This window comes from Uloborus diversus, chromosome 8, assembly GCF_026930045.1.
Source record: "Uloborus diversus isolate 005 chromosome 8, Udiv.v.3.1, whole genome shotgun sequence".
NCBI lineage: Eukaryota > Metazoa > Arthropoda > Arachnida > Araneae > Uloboridae > Uloborus > Uloborus diversus.
The window spans coordinates 22,500,457-22,523,813 of NC_072738.1; the positions used below are offsets into that span (position 1 = coordinate 22,500,457).

Here is a 23,357-nt window from a genome sequence, read left to right on the forward strand (position 1 = left end):
TGTTCAAAAATTTCGGATGGCCCCTCCCAAAACAATCGGCTGTATCCGCCACTGGGCACCTGCACGGCTTTGCCCGTAATAGAAAAATTAAAAGGTCTTTTGTTTCGCCTGTATATTTACGAATAATGTATGGTGAATTTTCTTGCCAATTGGCTTGTACCCATGTTACGGTTCCACGTTATGATAATTTCGTATCTCGCCAATTAGCTTGTGCCCATGTTACGGTTCCACGTTATGATAATTTCGTAATTTACTCGTCCATCTTATGATAGTTTTGTTCTTAAAATTGGAATAGAAAAAGAACCACATCGAATTTTCGAAAAATCGCTTCAAGGTGCACACCCCCATGCTACAAACGAACTTTGTGCCAAATTTCATGAAAATCGGCCGAATGGTCTAGGCGCTATGCGCGTCACAGAGATCCAGACATCCTCCGAACAGAGAGCCTTTCAGCTTTATTATTAGTAAAGAAGAATGGAAATTTAAAATGGAAGAAGAAAGTCTACAGTGGCCATCCGTTCCGATTTTGTATGCCATATTCCAATTTTAGAAGTTATTAAATCAGTAAATTTAAAGCCAGTATTGAATATAGTCCAATTTTACAAAACAGGCTCAGGGACCATGCCTCCTAACCCTACACTTCTTTTGACTCCCCACTTTTTTCCTGCACCAGCCGCCTATGCTTTCCATCCACATTAATTTTAATGAACATTCAAGGATGAACTCTGTAGCAACATTGATCCAAAGAACTTACTTGTAGTGACTTCTTCAAAAGTGCTGTTATCATCCAAAGGCAGTCGAACGTTCATGAGCGAAGATAGTGCTTGAGACACTTGATTCATTCTGGCTTGATCACCAGATGCTTCTACTTGCTCCAATTGTCTGTTATTGATAAAGTTGTCATAATCTTGCTTGAAAGGAGGTTCAAGCTGTTTAAATTAGAAAATAAAAAAAAACTTTCAAGGAAATTATTAACAATATAATTACATACATTTTATAATTAGAATATTGAGTGTGTATTCAAATGTGCTTGAAAATTACCAAAGTTTTACATCATTGGAATTACAATTAGACACTTAATTAGATTTTTTTTTAATTATGTGACATACATACACTAAATCCAAACCAAATTAATCTCAAATTACATTTCTCAAACAGGAGTTGCGCTTGTTTATAGCAAAAGGATTTATAGTAAATTCATGGCTATAACACAATAGCATCAATTTCACTAAACGTTTTAACTATTATTATTTAACTTTTGATAACAAAGTATGTAGATGGCAAAATTTTTATTTGGTCTCTCTGACTTGACTATAAATGGATGTAAATGTACAATGCTACCAGAATAGTTAATATAGATTTGGTAATTTACACAATGCCTTATGGCTCTTCCAGAATTTTTTCGTCATTATTCAGTCAGTATCAAATTTACTAAAGTTCCATAAAAAAATTATTATTCCTTTTTGTACTTGAATCAATGGAGCCAAAGACAGTAAGAGGGGACATAATTCAGTTGCTTAAATTTATCAAAATGGAAGATGTTAATATGTTAAATTTTTGCCTGAAAAGCAGGACAAGGGGTCATTGTTTTACGCTATTAAAATCTCAGGCTAACTTGGAAATCAGGAAAAACTACTACTTTAGTAGAGTTGTGGGCACTTGGAACAGCTTACCGGAAGAGGGGGTAATGAGCAAGGGGGTGGATAGCTTTAAGAAGGCCATTGATTTTATTGAGGATTAATAAACTAACTAGGACCACCCTAGCTGGGCCCCGAGCCTGTTGCTGGTCATCACATTTGTGTTTGTAATTGTATTATTGTGTTACAGAAGCAATTTCAAAGATAAAATGAAAAATGTAACTACCATCATAGTAGTGATATTGATTCTTGCCAAAGCACCTTCTTTATCTTTTATGTCCACACCTAATTCAAAAAGTCCATATGGTAGAACAAGAGACGCTTCGGGATCTGGACCAGCACTCAGATAAATCAAAGCAGCAGTGTCGTTATGAATGGCTAAAATAAGAAGTAATTGAAAATAAATAATTACAAAATAATATAAAATAATTACAAAAAATGTAATTATGGATAAGTTTCTCAATTCGCAAAGCATTTAAATTGTATTCTTTTGAAAATTTAAACAAAAAACCATAAATCGACACTATTTATTACAATTGATCTTGAATTAATTAGCCAAATTAAAAGTAGAATTTTGAGCCATCTTTTGGTTTATATATCTGACACTCAAGGCTGTACACATATCCTTTCTTTTACATCGCAATGAAAAGTTTCCATTAAATTTAAAATGGATATTATCTATGGGGGTATGAACATGGAAATCATAATACAGTAAAACCTGTCTACAACAATACTGTTGGGACCTAAAAATTGTTGTAGACAGTTTGATTATTCATGCTGACATTTTGCTGGGGCCAAAAAAAAAAAATATAGACAGGTTATTGTTATAGGCAGTATTGTTATACACAGGTTTCACTGTATGAACATGGAAGTCATAATGCAATGAAAATTGAAAACACAATGACATCATAATGATTTGGGAAAATTCGAGCATACTTTGCAAAACTTTTACCTCGTATACCCTGAAAATAATTTTTGTCTAAAGCTTCCCAACGAAATAAGGAAGAAATTTGCATTAAAAATAATCACAGGACATTACAAAGAGATTATTACATTATGATTTGCTAATTTGCCATGAAAATATCCATACTATACCACTTTTTACACTTCACTCATTATAACGACCTTCCGAAAAGTTTGAAATTTAAAAACACAATCTTGAAGTTTGGGTACAAGGTGAAAATTTGCTCACTTTTCTATAAAGTGACTGCAAAATTGAATGTATACATGGATGCATCAAACAACATTCAATAATTTTAGATATTAATAGACAAAAGTAAAAACCAAACATAAAACACATGTGTATTAAAATATTAGTAAAAAGGTGAATTTGCACCAGTGCACATTAGGAAGCTCTCAATAACTGTAGACAAAAGTATAGATTTATTTGAATAACTAGCTGTTACACATAATACAAATATGTTTTACAATATTAGTATAAGAAAAGTATGCTCTTTTTTATTTTAAAAATCCTCTTCTATTTTTACCTCCAGACAGTAGCGGATTCAGACGATCCTGTTGGGAGGGGTGATTGAGTAATGCATTGGGGGGGGGGGGGAGGAACTAATGAAAATAAAATTTAAAAAAGTTTAAGAACTGAAGCATGCTTTTTTTCCGAATAATGTGTATTGTTTAAAGAGTTTGAATGAAAGCTATAAGTGTTTCAAGTACCAAGAATAAAAAATTGAAAAAAAAAAAAGAGTTTCTATTAATGTTCTGGATTTATTATCTAAATTAAACCCTTCAACTTTTGATTTGTTTGAGGACTCGTGAAGTTTTTTCAGTAGCTATTCAGGTCCTCAATTGTACTTTTTTCCTTATCGAAGAAAGGTTGCTGTATTTAGATGGCATCTCTTTTTACCAGTTTTCATACAGAACATAATGAAATACTAAAATTGCACTTGTAAATAAAATTTGAAGATAGTTATGGATTTGTTTGTTGATTGAGTTGTTTCATATTCGTGCATAAGTAGGAGTGTTTGCAGGCTCTCCCCTGAGAAATTTTTTTACGAACACATTTTTAGACTATTTGGTGGTTAATAAGAGGAAGGGAGGTTTGGAGGTCCCTTTCCGTTTTTTTTTTTTTTTTTTGAAATTTAGGGGTATATTTTCGAAAACACAATTGTTTGCTATCTTTGTTTTCTTGAAGGGAAAGGATGAGATTCAGGAGTGCTCCCCAGTCGTTTTATGATATTAGAGCTTCAAAAATGCAAATTTCAGACATCTTCAGTATTGCTAAAAACCAGGGGGTTCGGGGGCTTTCCCCCAGAAAATTTTTTTGAATTGGAGTCCTAAAAACACAGGACATCTTTGATAACTCAGCAGAAGACATGGGGTTCCCCGAAACTTTTTGATGTAGGAGTTTCAAAAACTCTGTTTTAGACGATCTTTGAATGATGTTGAAAGATGAGGAAAGAAGGACATGGGGGCACTTCTCCGGAATCCGGATATTTTTGGAAATTGAAGTCTCAAAAACACAGTTGTAAGCCATCTTTTATGACGTAGGGGAAAGGAACGGGGTTTGGAACGTTGCATTGGAAATTGTTTGAAATGGGAGCCTTGAATTGCAATGGTTAGACATCTTTGGTACCGTTAAGGGAAGGGATGGAGTCAAGAGTTATCACTCAACTTTTCAATATTGAAAGTTGAAAAATGCAATGCTAGTGGGTCTTCATTGATGTTAGGGGAAAAACTCAAGATTGAGGGCTCTCCCCCACAATTTTTTCGGAATTGAAGTTCTAAAAACGTAATTGAAGGCCCTCATTAACGACATTTTCGAAAAAGGTTTCGATTGCGGAGATTTTTTTGAAAGTAAAGCTCCAAAAATTCAAAATTTATGACCATCTTCCATGACATTGGAGAGAAGGGGTCGAGAGACTCTCCCCTGAAAAATGTTTGGAATTAAAGTAAAGGCGTAGAAATACAATTGTAGGCAATTTTTTGTATTGTGTTGGGGGGAGAGGATTTTTTGAATTTACAAACCTTTTTTTTTGGGGGGGGGGGGGCGATCGCACCAATCGCCCCTTGAGTGGAACCGCCACTGTCTCCTGATTTGTGGCATGCAATGTAAATGATAAAATATAAATTCATGTCACCGGGTTAGAATTGCCTTCCTTGATAAGACTCATGAATTCAACTCAACATGTTTGTATTCAATGGCTCAAGAATTTCAATATGTAAGAAAACACCAGGGGATGTATATCTTGTGATTTAAAACAGAAGAGAAGTTGCTCATTTTTTAAAGGTGGATGTCTGCATCTATGCCTCTGAATGTGTGCTTTACTTTTGTTTTAATAATATTATTTTAAAGTTGATTGGCTTGATTGGGCTTTGCGGTGCGAGAGCCTAAGCAGGCTATACTGCGCCAAAAGATTGTTCAAATCCAAAAAAGGAGACAAAAAAGATATAACATTTAAGGAACAAAGGACATTATTGTAAAGCAATTCTATGCATTAAACTATACAATCTCGAGCACACAAATAAGGAATCTTGCTATGCCTTAGGATTTCAATGAAAAGAAATGCTTATACGGGTCATTACCATTATTAAATTACTATTTTGACTAAAATAGAAAATTTTAAATAAGTTATGAAATTAAATAGTAATACATACTCCAAAATGCAAAATGTTCTATTTCTTTTCCTTCGGGATCTGCCCAACCTAAACAACTAACGGTAAATACATCAATCAGAGCTCTTCCACTTTCTGGCACAATTGTACAATTACCACCTTCAGGGGGCTGGTTAATATGGAGGAAAAGATCAGCTTCGCCACGAAGTCCATACTCATTTTCAGCAATCAGTTTTGCAATAAAATCACCATAAGTTGGATAATACTCTTTGAAAAAATCCTCACTCAAAGCCATTTTCTTTTCAGTAGCACCTGAAAAATAGATAAATATGTGGTGAAGCAAAATCAAATAAAAATTGCTGATTGGATGATGTATAATAGAACTGGATGAGCAACCAATGAGTCTTTTTTTTTTCTTCTTTCAAGCATTGACTCTTGTGCACATTATTTACAAAATAGTATATGGTAACCCACACTTTATTTTATGCCTCATATTGCACTAGAACTAATATTACAAAAAGAGAAGTACAATACCATAGTTTTTTTTTTTTTTTTTTTTGTAAATTAATGGCAGCGATAGATTATCACATAAAATTTTACAAAGATTTTGTTCAGTAATTTATATACCAAACTTCTTCAAGCTTTTTGAAATTTTCAAGTATACTACACTGATGGTTGACAATTTTATTTGTTTTTTGGTTGCTCTTATCTTAAAAATATATTAGCTTTTAAATTTCACTTTAGTTTCTAGGTAACAGCAGAGTAAAAAACCTGAAAGTATATGAAATTGTCCATGGTCTATTATAAGACTAATTAAAACATCAGAGCTAAATAAATGTAACTTTGAATTGGCTAAATTTCAAGGTATATATTCATTTATACACAGGGCCGGACTGGGTGGTCAACAGGGCGCGGGAAGGTTGAGTTGAAGGGCGCCGATTTAGCCTCCATAATATTAAAGAAATTAAGATTTGGTGTGGACTTTTTAAGGGGATAAAAAATCATTGAGAAGTAAATAAAGTCATTTTTTTTGTTACAGAAAATGTCCAAACGAGAAAAGTCATATTTTTTGCAAGTTAAAAAATAGTAGGAGAGACCTCCCCCCCCCCCCCACACAAGAGTGTTGGCACATCCCCTTAAATATTACTGATTATCCCTAGAAATAGTCCCTAAAAAAGAGAGAAGAAAGACCACCAAAATACTCCCTGAAAATTTGAGTAACGCCGGGGGGCGGTTGGAGGGGGGGGGGATTTCTAGTTTCGAAGAATGAGAAGTTTTGCTAAATGCTTCTCAACAGACACTACTTCCGAAAATTCATTTCTTGTTCGTCCTTTTTCAGAAATGCATCGTTCACTAGTTAACAGCATTAGGAAACACCTCTTGCCGTGATACTTGTGTGTGTGTGTGTGTGTGTTGTCGATTGAATTTGACTGGTATCTGCAGTTGTTTTAAAACATGATGCTGTCATTTTGTTACATGAATTTGTCGATTCCTTAAGCTCTGTGCGATCGATACTCATTCCCAGGTTTTTTTTTTAGTTTTTTTTCCTGCGTATGATAATTTGTCATACAAAATGCTTCTGCAATTCAAAATTAAAAAGAGATGTATATCAGGTTTGAAACTGTTGTCCGTTTTCAAAGACTGTTAAAAAAAATTTTTTTTCACTTTATTTATTGTGCTAAAGTTAAAACTCAAAAAGAATAAATTAAAAATACCATTTCATTAAAAGTATTTTTTTTTCTTTGCACTGTTAAAAATCTCTGCATGGTGCTTCTTTAAAGTATTTTAGCTATGCAATTATTTTGAGAGTATGAGAGAGTGGTAATGAATATCAGGTCATTACTAGTTTCTATAAATGTACCAGCACCAAATTAAAGAAAAAAAAGGTATGTTTTTGGATGAATAGCAATACAAAAAAGGCATTCAGTCATGAAGGGAAAACATAATTTTACAATGTGGGTAATAAGTCAAGAAATGTTATAATTTATCAAAAATAAAAATTAATAAAGAAGAATTAAGATGAAGAATTTAGTGTGGATGTGTATATAACATGAGACACGACACTGATGATTAATTAATTTCAGTCCTCAAAATCAAAAGATTATTCGAATTATGTTTACTCATTTGTTCTGTACTTATAGTATACTATTATTTTTTTGCATCTCAAACGTCGAATTTGACACGAATGTAATGAAAATGGCTTATGTATGCTATAAAGTAACTGCTCCCATGAAACCATGAAAATGAGTTAAAATGTAACGTTTTTTGTTTAATGTTTGGAATACATATTTTTTATAAATAAAACATAAGTAATATCTAGAGTCTTTAAAGTCTATTTTTAAAGTCTGATTTTTTTTTTTCAAATCCGATATTTATTTATTTATTTATTATTAGTATGATTAACAACATGATCATGTCATAGCAAATATCTTGGGTGAAAGTTACAAGAAAATACAACCAATCGAACTAACTCATCCAGTAAACCTAATTGTCTAATTGCTTATTTTGATAACACTGGAACTGTTGGGAAAAGTTCGAAAATTAAATTATTTAAGAAATCATTTTTTATGTAGAGATATACATTTATAATTACTATTGTTGTTTGTGACCATTATAAGGAATAAATGAAAGAGTTAGTTAATTGATAAAACTTTTGCAAAAAAAAAAACAAAGATTTCAGTTTAAAAGAAGAACAAATAAATTTCTTGACCCCCCATGTCCCATTTTCCCCTTCTTGCCTAATTTTTTCATTTAAGAATTCCTTAATTTTTTCGAAGGAAAATTAAAATTACAAGTTTTTTGTTCCGCAGGGTAAGAAAACAGGAGGGTTTTTCTCGTGATGATATTTTTTTCTAAACATTTTTAGATTAGGATCTAATTTTTGAAAATTCGTTTCAGAAATTTTCGCTGTCTAAAGTGTTACTTTTTTACGCTTCCATTCATTTTTATGGTTCTGTTGTCTTAAAAGTTTAGAAAACTTTTTGAGTGTGAAATTTTGTTTTTGAAAACTGACGCAACCTAGAAAGAGCCGTCATAAAATGAACCAATCATGTTAAAAAGAGAGGGAGAATGGAAAAAAAAATAGTTCAAGGACAGGCTTGATTTTAATCTTTTTTACTTTTTAAAATGATAGTTTTCAATTGATAACACAAAACTTTTCAACTTATCTAAGTACGTTGTTTTTTTAACCATATGTACTATCGAAAATTTTGCTATATCATTTGTCATTTCGCAGCTAGATCATAATGCAGTTAATTATGAATCATAGATCGTAATTCTATAAGTTAAGATTATACATAAAGAAAAATATTTTCGCAATTAAAAAAAAAAAAATGAAAACTGAAACGAGTAACCTACTGTTGAAAAGATCCTTGACTTAATATATCCAATTTTGCTGCCGCTTCAAAATTACTTGTTCACTAATGCAAAAATCTGATCCAAATGACTCTTCGATTCATGTAAGTAACGGCAAATTGGACCTCTGTAGTCTAACTGCATAGAATTTATGATAGTTGTCATCCTCCCTTGTCAAGCAGAAATCCACTGCTACGAATCCCCAAGCATCGCATATCCTTATCCATAAAAAGCATCTTAAAAGGCGTCATTTAAAGCCATAAAACAAGTGTGTGGCCTATATGTATGCTTCCTTTTTTCTGCTTACCAAAAGATAGTTACTCAAAAGCTCTTGTACAGTACAAGAATGCTTCGAAAGACGATCATAAAATGCTTTACTGATTAGAATCTTTAACTTTTATTCTGTGAAAGAAAAAGTTCTTTTTATTATTTAGGCTTTATACTATCCTGAAATGTGTATAACTATAACTGCAGATAGAAAACGAATAAGGTTATTTCGATATTTCTCACATTACATTTCTAATATAGTCTTTCTTGACTCCTATTAATATTCGTAATACCAGCGGCGTACCTAGCATGGGGAACACTCGGAGCGGTAATTTGTGATGTCACCCCTCCCCCCCACTTCCTCGAAACGCAAAAAAAAAAGTTTTAGATTTTATGTAAACATAAAAATTTTACAATTTTTAGAAACAACTGTATTTGTGAAAAACAAAATTTTAAGTGGGATAATATACAAAAGACAAATAAAAACTATGAATGTTTTTTATGTAATTTGCCCTAGACGAATGTGAGCGTCGAAAGATCAAAAAAGGAAGGGATTCTGTGAAATTGTTGGCCCCGCGTAATTACTTTAAACGTATCTCACATACAGGGAAAGATAATCGGTTTTCAGTTTTTTTGGTATAAGAGGTCACTACTAGGTCTAAGTATTGACAATTTGAACCTAATTCTAAGTATAGAAGTATGTAGTAATTCCATGATGTGGAGTGGGAAATATTGGGGTCCGGGCGGTCCCACCCCCTGGAAAATTTTCAAATTAGAAGTCTTAAAAATGCATTTCAGCTTCATATTTTTCAAAAACTTGCAGTTCTACTTTTGGTGTCACCGCCTCCCCCAGACAGGTCAAACCCGGGGCGGAAAGCCCCCCCCCCCTTTCGGCCACCTTAACGACGTCACTAGTAGTAATACCTTTGCATTTTACTTATTAGCGACATCGTTATACATTCCTTCTTCAGACTTCGTTTCGCTCTTAATGAATTGTATTGTTTCATTAATGCAAAACTTATCAATAATAAACTTCATAAGTTAACAGGATAGCAGGGGGGGGGGTATAGAGCTTCATCTGAGGGAAAGCACAGATTAAAAAACTTCCCAAAATAATATAAAAAAAGCATAAAATGTAATAATGTAATGATTTTATGCAGAAATTCAATAAAAATATGTTTAAGGTAGTACTGTAGCTTAGACAAGGGCTACAACCCCCCCAACCGCCAGGGCAATGACGAACTCCCTCGTCCAAATTCTACGCCCCCCCCCCCCGAGAACGTGACCCCCAAAATGAAATTTAAAAAATCTCTTAAGTTACCCCCCAAAAATTTCAATGCCAAAGATTATGCCATGATCCCCTTCCTTTGTGCACACCTCTGGCTAATAAGACAGTGAAGGAATTATATCTTTTACAAAAACTGGAATATGTTTTGAACACAAAGCTTGCCAACGGCAAAGATCTTGAACTTTTGTTATGATTTTAATTGACAAAATTTGAGTTTAAAATCGAAAAATGTTTTATCTTTAAAACTGTTCGGCATTTTTATTGTTTAGTCCAGTAATTCCCCAACTGTGCACCGGGGAGCCCTGCAGTCCTCCTAGGACCACTTCGAAAATTTACTATTTTTGCTCAACTAGTTTAGACTTATTTATGACACCTTTTTCCATTTTTTTTCAGAACTGCAGGATAAATTTTGTAACTGACAGTCAAAATTATTTTTGACTGTCAGTTACAAGTCATACTTTTATTTTGGGAAGGGCGCCATGTGAAAATCTTAGTTCCAGAAAAGAGGGTCTTGACTCAAAAAGTCAAGAAATCACCATACAGTTTTCTCCTCGTTTTTTTTTTTTTTTTTTTTTTTTTGTGGAACTACAAAAAATGAAATCTGTCTTCATATTCATCCATCCACTAAAATACTGATCTTATGCGGCTTATTTCGACATTATACTATTTTTAATGCGCAGATTTCAAATATTACCATTATTTGTCTTCTTCCTTGTTCCTTGCTTCTATTGCACTCATGATCGTTAGCAGAACACGGAATTATGGTATCCGCTCTTACAGCAATTAAAGTGTACTGTCAATAAATAAAACCATTCTCGTATTCTTGACCATAGATATGTGCTGTCACTTTCACCCTCACATCCCTTTTTTATTGGGGTAACACCATGGGTCCGTTTTTGTCCTCAGAACTGAACCTTGAAGCAATAGATAAGCCACAAACGATGCCCTGGGAGTAGACCGTTTACGAAACGAGAGGAGACTAATTGCTTTATGGGGGTAATAAAAGGGAACGTTTATATAAATAAAAAGAACATTGCTATTGCATGTAAAAATATTCAAATGCAAAATCACTTCTTGGTTCCACATAATTTATTCCATATAGCTAAAACAGTGTTTTGGAAAATAAGAAAACGACAGAAGGGCGCCTTTCGAGAGGGCGCACCGGGAAAAGTCCCGGTGAAGTCTATGGCCAGTCCGGGCCTGTTTATACAGAATGTACAATAAAATGTACACATTCACTCTTTGAAAGAATATAGGAGTATATCTGAGGGTATACTCCCACTAATCCATTATGCACAATACGTGTATACGATCATATACGTAATATGTCATTATATGAAAATTTTTGAAGCTTGAGGGTATATGCTCAGTGTCTAAAAAATATCTGAGAGCGTACGCCGTATGGAGAGTATACACTATGGGAACACCCCTTTAAATTTATTCATTTAATACTACTGCAGTTGGCTCTCAGTTTACCGACGCTCTATTTAACGACTTTCTCTGTTTAAAGACGGCTTTTTACGGCCCCAGATGGTCCACTATAATTTTAAATGCATTCAATTTTAGGACGATTTTTGTGGTCCCTTGAAAGTCGTTAAACAGAGAGCCAACTGTATATACATTTAAACTTGTCTTCTCCAGTTCAAAGATGTTGCAGAAACCAAGTAGGTTTACTTACCAACAAGGAACTCTCCTGCTTCGGCTAAATATGTTTCATTTCCTTCAGAATCTACTCCAAAAACCTGCCATTCATATAGAAGTTCAGTGTCACATCCATCTTTACACAAACCAATCAAACCAACTCTAACTGGATTAATCCGTTGACCAATGGGGTCGTTCGGATAGCAGAGTTTCTCTGTCTGACACCTAAGTTAACAAAAAAATAAAAATTATGAAGATTAACATCACTATAAATGAATTAATATAAGAACATTTGAAAACAGAACAGAACCTTAAACTAATTTCCTTTGAAGTTTGGATAAAACAAATTTTTATAACAAAGAATTTTATACACTTGCAGTACATCATACTTAGCAGAGAATATGCCATAGTTACCAAGTAAAGCAATTTTCAAGCAACAAAAGAGTGCAACGAATAAGCTAATAATCTCAGTTGTTGGTAAGCAACAATTGCCTCCTGGTTAAAATTCACAAAAGGTGAGCACACTACATTTTAATGCACATAATAAATAAGACTAAAGGTAAGTACTGTTTTTACCCATGAATTTACCTCCATTTTATGAGTCACTAAGTTTGTGCATCCTCAGTAAAGTGCTAAATTTAAATTTGACTTGCCATCTTAGAAGCTACCAATTTAAGTGGATTATCAGGTTTAAATGTTAGGGCAAGCCATGGTAAGAGAGTCACTGAGGTCTCCACAATTTTGAAAGGGCACTGCAGGGGAGCAAGGGGCTGCAATGCCTAAGTTAACTAATAGTGACTGACACCAGGATTTTTGGACCCACAGATTTTACCACCATGTTCTCGGTGGGTGTTTGGCTATGACAGACTCTGAACCCTCTTACTTTCAAGCCCAGCGCTATATCCATTAGCCTCCTGACGGCCTATTTAAACTTGGTTACCAGTGTGAAGGTAGTCTTAGCTTCAATGAGAAATTTACTGTGTCCAGCCCTGTTATGGCTAGAGATGAAAAAAATTCGGAAATTTTGAGGCCAGGGGAAAAACAAAACAAAAAACAGTTCTCTTATATTTTTTTTCCTCAAAAAAAAAAAAAAAAAAAAAAAAAAAAAAAATGAAGTTTTTGCAAATTAAAATGCATGTAATAGCTATGTTTTCTGAGAAAACCTAAAAAATTATGAAGCTATAAAAGATCTATGCAATCCATGTTATTTTTTCCTTAAAACATTTACACAAAACGTTTACCATTTAAAAAGTAAAGTCAGAACCTTTTTTTGGTTCAGCACACCACAAATTATCTAAATTAGTGAAATCATCAATCTAATTGTAACTTTGAGGGAAATGTGGTTTCTGTCAATAGTAAAATGAAATTTTTTGACAGAAATTTCCTTTTCATCTTTGTTTTTTCTTTTGAAAATTGTGAGCTTTTAAACCTTTTTTTTTTTTCAATTAGTTCCATGCATTTATATGTATGTGTGAACATATCCCTGGTTTTGTGGAAAAATTCACTAAGTGCACTTTGATTAATTTCTGGAAATGTTGAAAAAAAAAAGGAAAAATCTGGTATTTAAAAAAAAAAAAAAAACTATGGGTAATTTTTTGTTGCAATGTTTTTTTTCTCGATGTTCAAGTTTTGCTTTAAGCCTGCATTATTGTAACTTTGGATTACCCATCCCAGCTTTTAGTAACCCAATGTGCTAATGCCTAAAATCGACTTAAAATGCACTTAGTGAGTTTCTCCTCTAAACCGAAGGTATTACACACATCAACTGAAAATATGTCAACATTTTTACTTAAACATTTCCACTAACTGATATTATATACTAATTATGTTCTGTGTATACATTAAGTGATAATAAGAAAAGTAGCAAATATTATTTTGCTGCATAGGGAAATTGTGTTATCTCGGAGCTTGCACTGAAGTTAATGTTTTCATGTGGGATACTGAACACAAGAAAAAAAAAAAATATATATATATATATATATATATATATATATATATATATATATATATATATATATATATACAGGGGCGGCATTTCAGCATTTCATTTGGGGGGTCGAGTTTCTTAAATATGTATTACCACAGTGCGGTAACAAACACACATTAGCTAACAGGTGGCCATAAAATCTATTTAATATGAATAAAAGTTACTGTTTGGAAACAATTAAACTTTTGATTCATTTTCTAATAAGTAATCATACAAAACATCTCGATACTAAAATTTTTATACCTTTCGGAAAAGTTTTAATGCATGATTTTTGGAATTCGGAAGAGCAGGGAATCTTGTTACTAATCTATCAGTGCCCAGCGTCGTGCTGTTTCGCCAGTAAAGCAAAGTAGAAAAGATGGTGTAAACATTCATGCCCTTTAGCATGTATGACTTTGTTTAAATTTTTTTGCCCATTGTGCTTCGAAAATGAATCTCTAACATCCTGAGACATAAAAAAAAACGTTCTCTACTAGCTGAACTGATTGGAATAGTTAAAAAATAATTGAAATAACAAAGTTATGTATGAAAACACTTTCTATATCTTGCTCTTCAAAATCACACCGGCAACTTCAAAAATTGTGAGGGGCTTAATTTTTCATCATTGAATAATCTAGTCTCGTCGGCGCTCTCAGCTTCAATGAGATGTCATCTGCCACCAGCTCTGTTATTCACTATTCCAGGCTGAAGAGTCCATAACAAGGACGGAACTGCAGTCTCTGGATGTGATAACCGGTCTGACGGTATATTGCTTGTAATTTTTCTTGCCTAGTGCTAAAAACTTTACTCATAATTGAAACATTTTATTTTTCGTTTTCAGAAAATCCATTCCAGATAATATAGAGTCAACCATGCAGAAAAATAATTATCATCAAATCTTGTGTTAATTTTATTTGAAAAACAATCTATTACTTCATACAAAGTATTAAAAAATCAGTGTTTGACTTCACATCGTCATGTGGAATTTTTTATTTATTTATTTATTTATTTATTTTATTTTTCAGCGCCTTTTTAAAATTGGCTCGGAGGAAGAATTTTTTTGAAAAAGTTTCACGATTGATTGAAATATACATCTATGTAAAATCTATTTTCAATTTCAATTGAACTATGGTAGTATGAACGCACAGATCAATTGTAGATTGAACTGTGGCTTGAATAGTCCGAAAATTAAGGGTAGCCGATTGAAGATGTTTTGATGGAGTAAAGCATTTTTAAAACACTTTCCTCAATACAAAGAAATTGAATAAAAATTCAAACGAAGTCATACATACTGAAAAGCATGAGCTTTTTCACCATTGAAAGAATCGTTTTGCAATGATTCTCACAGTCGTGAAATCACTGCTTTGAAGTTATAGAGAAAGATTTTTATGGTTTTAACTCTTGAAGACCATCTTGTGTCACTCCGAGATTGCATGACTATAGAGCCCCATAAAAGGTATTTGTTGATATGGTTTCTTTTAATTCAATAAGCACATGCATTTTTAAGAAGTTTCTATGAAAGCAGATGATGCATTTAGCAGCTGAAACGTGTTTCTAGCAAAAGAAAGCGATGAACACTCGTCAAATAAATATACACTTGAAAAATGAGCGTAGAAGTGAATGTAAAATATCAATGAATTTTCTTGAGAAAACCATGCAGCCACACCACTTTGCACGAGCCTCTCATATTGGACATACCATCGTTACACTGGGCACACAAGTACGAAATATTTAGTCGTGAAAAGGCCGAAAAATACTTCGTGAATTTCCAAGTCATCATCCAAATAACGAAAAACACTTTTTCTAGTCTGGGAATGTGTCCAGTTTCATCAAATAGTTACTGAGAACCAGCGAGATTTTTTTAATGAACATTGATTTCCGACTTACATAAATTGAATTCACCCATTTTCTATCATTCTGCTCAAAAAATTTGGGGGTGCGACGGCCCCCTCTTGACCCCCCTATTTGCCGCCCCTGTATATATATATATATTTAAACAACAAAAAGTATTCAAGTGTAAGTGTTATAAATTTCTGAATGCATGATTTTGTGTTAAAAATTTCTAAAATTTTTAACCGAGTGAAGATAAACATTTCAAAAAAAAAAAAAAACCCCCGTAAAAAAAACCATATTTTCCCCAAAATTTCCGTTTCCCCCCCCCCCCCCATTTCCATTTCTAGTTAATGCTTTTCTAGGTTGAGCACTCCTATCAATGGTGAAACTGTAATCTCTGGATGCTGTAAGGAGCAGTTTAGCACTTGCTCGTAGCTCTGCTTGAGTTCCAGCTAAATGACAGTAATTTTCAACTTATAACAAACATGCATAAAGTAAAATAAGAAATAACAACATCAAAAAACACAACTTGCAGATTACTGCAGACATGTATTACGGCGCTACAAGAAACGCCTTTTTCAATGCAAAAGAAATGAGCTTATGGATAAAAAGAAATCTGACAAAAGCGGCTTTTGACTTTCGTCGGATGTCTTTCCATCCATAAGCTTATTTCTTATGCATTGAAAAAGGTGTTCCTTGTAACCAAGAAACAGGTGCCTGCAGTAATCTGCAATTTGTGCTATTTGATGTTGATATTTCTTACTTTACTTATTAGGCACAAAGGTATTTATTTAACTTATGCATAACGTATTTTATATATGTCTGTTTTTTAAAAACTTTTGTCTATGACCTCATATTTTTTGAGTACTAAATCATAGCCTAGGACCATTTTGGACCATTAATTTCATTGCTAGTATTTACCATACATTTATCAATTATTTTAATATAGACAGTTTAAAAGAAATGTTAGTTTCTAGATTTAGCAATACGTTGATTCAGTAAGAGGTTAACACTTCGCCAATTTTTACGTAAATACAACAAAAACATTTTAAATATCTTTACAAGTTAGTGCACATGATAATTATCATAAAAACTCACTCAACACTTATAACTGGTGGTATATGCTCCAGCAAGACAATTTGTAGACCACCCCAACATGGATCTCGGTCAGACATCTCTAATTTAACAATAATCTCATAGGTTACATTGTATTTTCTGAAGACTGTAGTATTCCAGTTGACATATCCTTCTGTGACATTGATCATACCTAAACAATTACAATGATTTTAGTGAGTAAAATTTGAAAAACTTTGAATTTCAAACATGACATTATTTTTCAGATTTGAAAATATATCTTCCTCTCGAATAAGTGGAGATTAATTTGTATTAATTGTTTTTATTTCAAAATAATCCTTTAAATATCTCTGATAAAAATAGTTTCATTTTTATTTGAGAATATTAAACAAATTTTTGAACTTGGCATGTTAACATTAAATTAACAACCTAATTCTGCAGATTATAGCTCTACAACATCAAAATATTTGAAACCTCAAATTAACAATGATTTGTTTTCTAATAAATATTTTTTGAAACTCCAATGAAATTCTCACTTTAATCGCATGAAATATAAAGCAACACAGCCCTCTATTTAAATTGTTAATTTTAAAAACTTTTTATTAATTGTTCAAATGTTTAGGAAACAGAAAATTATTATATTTGATATAATTACGGGTTTTTGCTAAGACATCCTTACAGTCTTTATAACTTGATATAAGAACAGAAAGTGGGTAATATTTTTTCACCAAATCAGTGACATTTGTCACATATTTTGTTCTAACAAATTTCTACAACAATGTCAACATATGGATACACAAGAAGAATGATTTAAAGGATATACCTCAAATACTCATGCTGCACAAGTCAATGCATTTTTGATAAAAAATAGAAGCTAGAAAAGGGGTGTAGACAAGTTCTCAAGTTCAAAAAATTTTAATGATTTCATATCAATATTTAAAATCTCACCAAAAATTATTGCTTTGAATTTGAACAGCTTCGTTAATTATGAATCTGATACTGTTACTTAGACCCGAAAATCCACCACTTGCCACCTGGAGACTAAATAAAATACCTAAGTGGGCCACTTTCTAAAAGTCCTACCGGCATCAGATAATTATTTTTTTTATTGTTTTCTATTTTTTACAAGTCATTTCTCACTTGTTTGAAATTTAAAAACCCTCCAAATTTTCATATGCATTCAAATTGCCGGACGGATAAAAAAATTTCACATAACTCCTAGTTTGCATACAAAGAATGAGGGTTGAAGCAATATTAGTTCTTAAATTTCCATTATCCCATTTTTTTTACAAAAACAGTGAAAAATGTTTAACATGAAAATGGGATGGGGGGAGGAAGGCAAACAAGAAATATTTTGTAACACAGTATACTGACCGTAATAATATTTTGTGGTAACCGATTCTTCATGTTAAGCGTTTCTAAAGTTAAACGTATTTCACTGTATTCATATGTATAACATTGCAGTTAAGTCTCATATTTACTAATGCTTTCATTAAAAATGTCCTGGATAAAGAGCTACTAATGATTAAAAAAAAAGTGCTTAGTAAACAAAAAGTGCTTACCAGCCACTGGCAACTAACTGAAAACTTGAGTTTTCAGGTCTATTGTTGCTCTGTCAGCATTGATCATATCTTCGGACTTCATGTTTATTAGCAACAATTCATTAACGTTCGAGGGGGTGAAGGAACCTTCGTAGAAATGTAATTCCACTCAAATAAAGTTTTTTTTACCATTTTCCACCACCCAGCTTAATTTAGTGGGGCGATTTATATGCAAGTTTATACGGTAGTAACGAACAAAAGATTGAGCTTCCACATACCTGGACCTTTGCCAAAACATCCACCTAAATCTGGTTCTTCGAGCAAACCATCCTTTGGTTCATCTTCTTCACTACTTTCTTCAGAGCTGGGAGTTGGAAGACCAGTAGGACGCTCTCTGTACAGTACGCTGCGATCGAATATGGGGTCTGAAACATTTTGCATGTCTTCTGTCAAATTCCTGTTGATAACTTCTCCAGGCAACCGTCGACAGTACCATTTTACAGTAAAGTTCTACCAAATATACAATGCATATTAGTAAGAGAATATAACCTCAATACTTTTATCTATTAAATTCAAAATAAACAACGCTGTACAGGACAAGCTTGCAAAATAAATTGCATGCATGAACATTGTTTTACATATTTTTTTAAAAAATGCTTACAACATGTTATAAAATACAGGGTATTGACAAAATTCAGCCACCATAGATTTTCCCTGCTGCCTATGTACACTAACACTATGTATCTACCAGGAACTATAGTATACCTTAACCACTCTTCAGTTGAACATAATCTTACTTTATAATATTAAATCTTGAAACATAGGTACATAAAATTATGCAAATAGATTTTTTTTTAAATTATGGAAAGAAACGTAAAGAAAAGCAAAACTCTTTCTTTGGCACCTATTGGCTGTTCATTACCGAAGGGAAAAGCAGGCAATTTCCATTCTTTTACACTGCTCCCCATAATATTTGGGAGTTTAAATTGATTGACATGATATCTACGGTTAAAAACAGAATTGTTTAAAGAAATGCATGTTTAAGCTGTCAGCCTGAATTAAGTACAGGCTTTTAGATATCTTTAAGGTCCTTTGTAAGAAAATAAGGTGTTGTTAGGGAACCTTAGTTTTTTCAAGACAAGTAATGTCTTTTTAATATTAGTCTCTGCTGTGGGTTGCCTTTATGGTTGGGACTGTTGTGGCTCACATCTTATACAGCCGTGAAATGTTTTCCGCCCATAGACATAAACACCTGATTTGTAATATTATAGAACCGTGGAATGTTTATGATATTTCCACACGTTGTTAACTTCATTAGGTTTCGGTTAAGTTTGCAGTTCAGTTTCCATTATTAAAAGTCTCTTTTAGAGACTTTTGTCTGAAGTTGAGTACATTAAAACCCTATTCACAATGCTTGACTCTCTTGAGCTCCCATTTCTCTCCTTTCACACAATGTAAATATATTTTGCTTTCATTTTCATCATTTTTTCTTTCAAGGGGAAAAAAAAGCAATAAAAAGTAAAAAAGAAAAAGTCAAAACAGATAAAGAAAACCATTAAAACCATGCATTATTAATAAATGTTTCCATTCTTAAAAGATGCTTATGCAAAACAATGAAAGTTAAATTTTGCTAAAATTATATTCAGTTCTTCAAATTAATTTCAATCTACATCAAAAATTATCAGAAAAATTAAATGTTGAGATGAGACAATAAGAAACAAATGGATGTAAGTGAACTTCTTTAAGTTTTGAGCAAAACTCGCGAAAAGTTCAAATCGTACGAAGGCTTTCATTGAAAATTTTCTAAATCAGGCTGTATAGCAGCACTTTTTTGAGCTACTACTAACATCCCCCCCCCCCCCCAACGCCAAACATATTTCAGTAACAAAAGAGTTTCTCCTACTAGGGAGGACTGGGTCCTCCAAAAGGGTGCTAACCTTGAATTTAAAAAGGGGGGGGGGAAATAATACAACGCACAGGTTTGAGGGCGCATAAAAAATAAAAAAACACACACACACACACAAAGGCGCACAGGTTCGAGGGAGCAAAAAAAAAATAAATAAATAAATAAATAAATAAAATAAAAAAAAAACTGTAGGCACCTAGGTTTGAGGGCACAAAAAGAAAAAAGAAACAAAGGCGCACAGTTTTGAGGGCACAAAAAAAAAAGTATATAAATAAAAGAAAGGAAAAAAAAACAAAACAAAGTCGCACAAGTTTGAGGGCACAAAAAAAAAGGAGCACAGAGGGCATTTGAGGGCGCATTTGCCTGTAGGCCAAAGGGCCGACAGGCTAGTCTGTCCTGGTCTCCTACCATTTATTTATGTTAGCTATCTTCAAATTTTTCATTCAAGCACATACATCCTTTTGCTTCTAGGTGCTTCAATTAATACCTTATTATTTTCATCATCAGGGTCAATAGAATTTTGCGCTGGATCAAGAATTATTCCCTGTCCCCAGCCTCTGGTAACACGAGACTGGGCTCCCTCTGTAAGTCTCACAATCACAGGAGAAGGTACCACTTTTATATAAGTCTCCACGGATCTAACAAGCACTAGTGGCGGATTTTGTATGAACACTAAATAAAAATCAGAAAAATTAGGAATTATTTTATTTACATATTTAGTACAAGAAACTACATTTTGAAATCTTAATTCAATTTTTTTTTTCAACTGAACATTTATGTAGGGTTCTTGAGACAATTAATACAGTTAGTTACCATTTACAGTTGTTACCATTTAGTTCTGCAATGGCAACAAGAGATATTACTGTGATCATGGCCCCCACTTGATTCTTATGGGCCGTGACAGTCGCTGAAACTCATGGCAACAAAGAGAGAGCTACAGGCAATCCCTGTTTTCCATTCTTACATTTAAAATGTCCATTGATTGGTGGATACACATGATTGGGTTAAGCGCCTGTTGCAGTCAAAATGGGCGACATGCCATTGATTGGTGGATACATAGGATTGGATTCAGTGCCTCTTGTGGTCAAAATGAGCGACATATGAAGTATTGCATTTTTCGAGAATTTCAAGAGTTGCATCTGTTTAACACGGAAAAGTCATAAATTGTCAAGGTCCGTAAGATTTAAGTGGGGCCATGCTGTGATCTAAATTGAAATAAATTTATTTTAATTAGCAAATATAAGTACGAAAATGTACTGATACTGACATATATACATTTAGTTATAACATTAAAATAGGTATAAGAGCCTATAAAGTAATTCTTCAGGATACAACTTTAAGAACTCAATCAGCTGATTTCATCCCATATGAGATAACATGAAAACAGAAAAGATTCACCATCAAGAAGCGCAGAGCTCAATTAAACTGGTGCGTATTTCCCAACCTAACAAATATTAAGTGTCTTCTTTTTGACATTGCTTATCTCATTTTAAGTAATCCCAATTCAGCAAATTATTCTACATGCTTATAACTAATGCTACTCAGAGCATCCCATCATTGCTATATTTTTCTTATTGCAAAAAAGAAAATTTATCTATTTCTTTTCAAATCAAAGTACTAATAAAAAGTACATATCCTCCAAGGTGTATCACTGTTAACTGCCTTAATGAAAGTAGTTTTTTTTTAATAAGTTTGAAGATAAGCATTATAATCTTTTGACTCCCATGTGCTACAACGTAAGGAAGTACTTAAAAAGGTTAATCTGTTAACTCTAAATCTATCATTTCTGACAAAACTTTCTCACAATCATATATTACACTGCCAACGATAATGTACGATTCTTGTAATTTATAGATAAGCTTATAGAGGTTCTTGCATTATGCGCAACCTCTCCTCATCCCACCTCAACAAACTCAGCAATAGCAACCCATGAAAATTATGACAAGCATTTATAAGACACTTCAATATCATTGTCCACCCTCTGTACACAAGAAAATTTTGAACCTCAAGATATCTGGAACTCAGATAGGCTCTTTTACACATTGTTTGGCTTGATTCATTGAGAATTACATGACTTAAGCAGAGGAGATTGTGACCTCAAAGTTGAAAAATCTTGAAAACTGCCAATACTTTGCTACAGTATAACCTTGTTACATATATAACTCATTTTTCTTCCCATTGCCCTTCCTTTTCTAAGAGAGCAAAAAATAAAGTGCCTAACTACATTTTCTCAACAACCTTTATGATTATCCTGAAATTTTTAGAATCCAAATTGCAAAAAAAATTTAAAAAAAAAAAAAAAAAAAATAGAACCGACTTCAAAATTTTTCTAAAAAGGGAAAAATAGCTTTATTCTTTAAACACCATCGATAATACTTTCAAACACAATTTTTGAAGTTGACGCAAAAACAAAAAGTAAAATCCAGTGTAACCATGCTTCGTTCATATTTTTTCAGAAAATCATCCAAAGTTAGGAAAGAAACTTTTACATAGGTACTCACATATGCTGTCATCAATACATAATGTATGTGGTAGTGACGAAACTGGGCCTGGTTAAATTTATAGTTGTAGTTGAGTTATATCGCTGTGAATGATTTTATCAATCGTTTTTTCGTCAAAAATTATGTTTAAAAGTATTATCGATGGTATTTAAAGAATAAAATTATTTTTCCCTTTTTAGAGCAATTTTGAAGTCGGTTCTATTTTTTTTTTTTCAAAATTTTTTTATTTCATTCTTTTTAGTGTAAATGCTTCAGAATTAGTAAGAAGTTACCGTTATGAAACTTCACCTTATTTTTTGCATAAAAATGCTCCATACTAAAAAACAAAAACTATGAACATGCCTTAAACTTTAAGCGATTGGCACTAAAAATTTATCTTTGTTCCTCCCTGGAACTCATTTGTGTGTTAATTTAATTATAATCATTTAAATATTACGTTTTCCCTAACTGATTTACATTTCACAGCATACAAGTTACTTGTGATGCAATCCTATATCTCCTTACTTAGCCCAGATCATCTGTTATTGGCATAGATGGTAACGATAAAAATACTTCTAATAGTTGAGGCAAACCTAACCTGGTAGCATTGTGAAGGCTAAGCAGATTTCAATCACTGCATTATCTCGCTTCCAGGTTAGGTTTACCTAAAGCCGCTATATAAATATATCCCCAACTCCCCCTCTAAAGCAATGACACTGAAGAAACTTGATGCTTGCTTCAGAGAAGCCTTCATTCAAAATTATCACCACAATTACTATTAATATTATTGTTGTATGGTA

At 32.9% G+C, this 23,357-nt stretch overlaps 1 protein-coding gene across 1 annotated transcript in view; it reads right to left on the bottom strand.

The window, feature by feature from the left end:
- The window catches only part of LOC129227963 (uncharacterized), a 147,642-nt gene that overhangs the window by 71,283 nt on the left and 53,002 nt on the right, over positions 1–23,357 (bottom strand). Inside the window, exons 16-22 of the mRNA XM_054862588.1 lie at positions 20,565–20,749; positions 18,450–18,681; positions 16,655–16,823; positions 11,795–11,982; positions 5,250–5,519; positions 1,864–2,015; positions 755–929 (exon numbers count right to left, since the gene is read on the bottom strand). Of these exons, the coding sequence (XP_054718563.1) occupies positions 755–929; positions 1,864–2,015; positions 5,250–5,519; positions 11,795–11,982; positions 16,655–16,823; positions 18,450–18,681; positions 20,565–20,749 (1,371 nt within the window). The remainder of the gene's footprint in view (positions 1–754; positions 930–1,863; positions 2,016–5,249; positions 5,520–11,794; positions 11,983–16,654; positions 16,824–18,449; positions 18,682–20,564; positions 20,750–23,357) is intronic.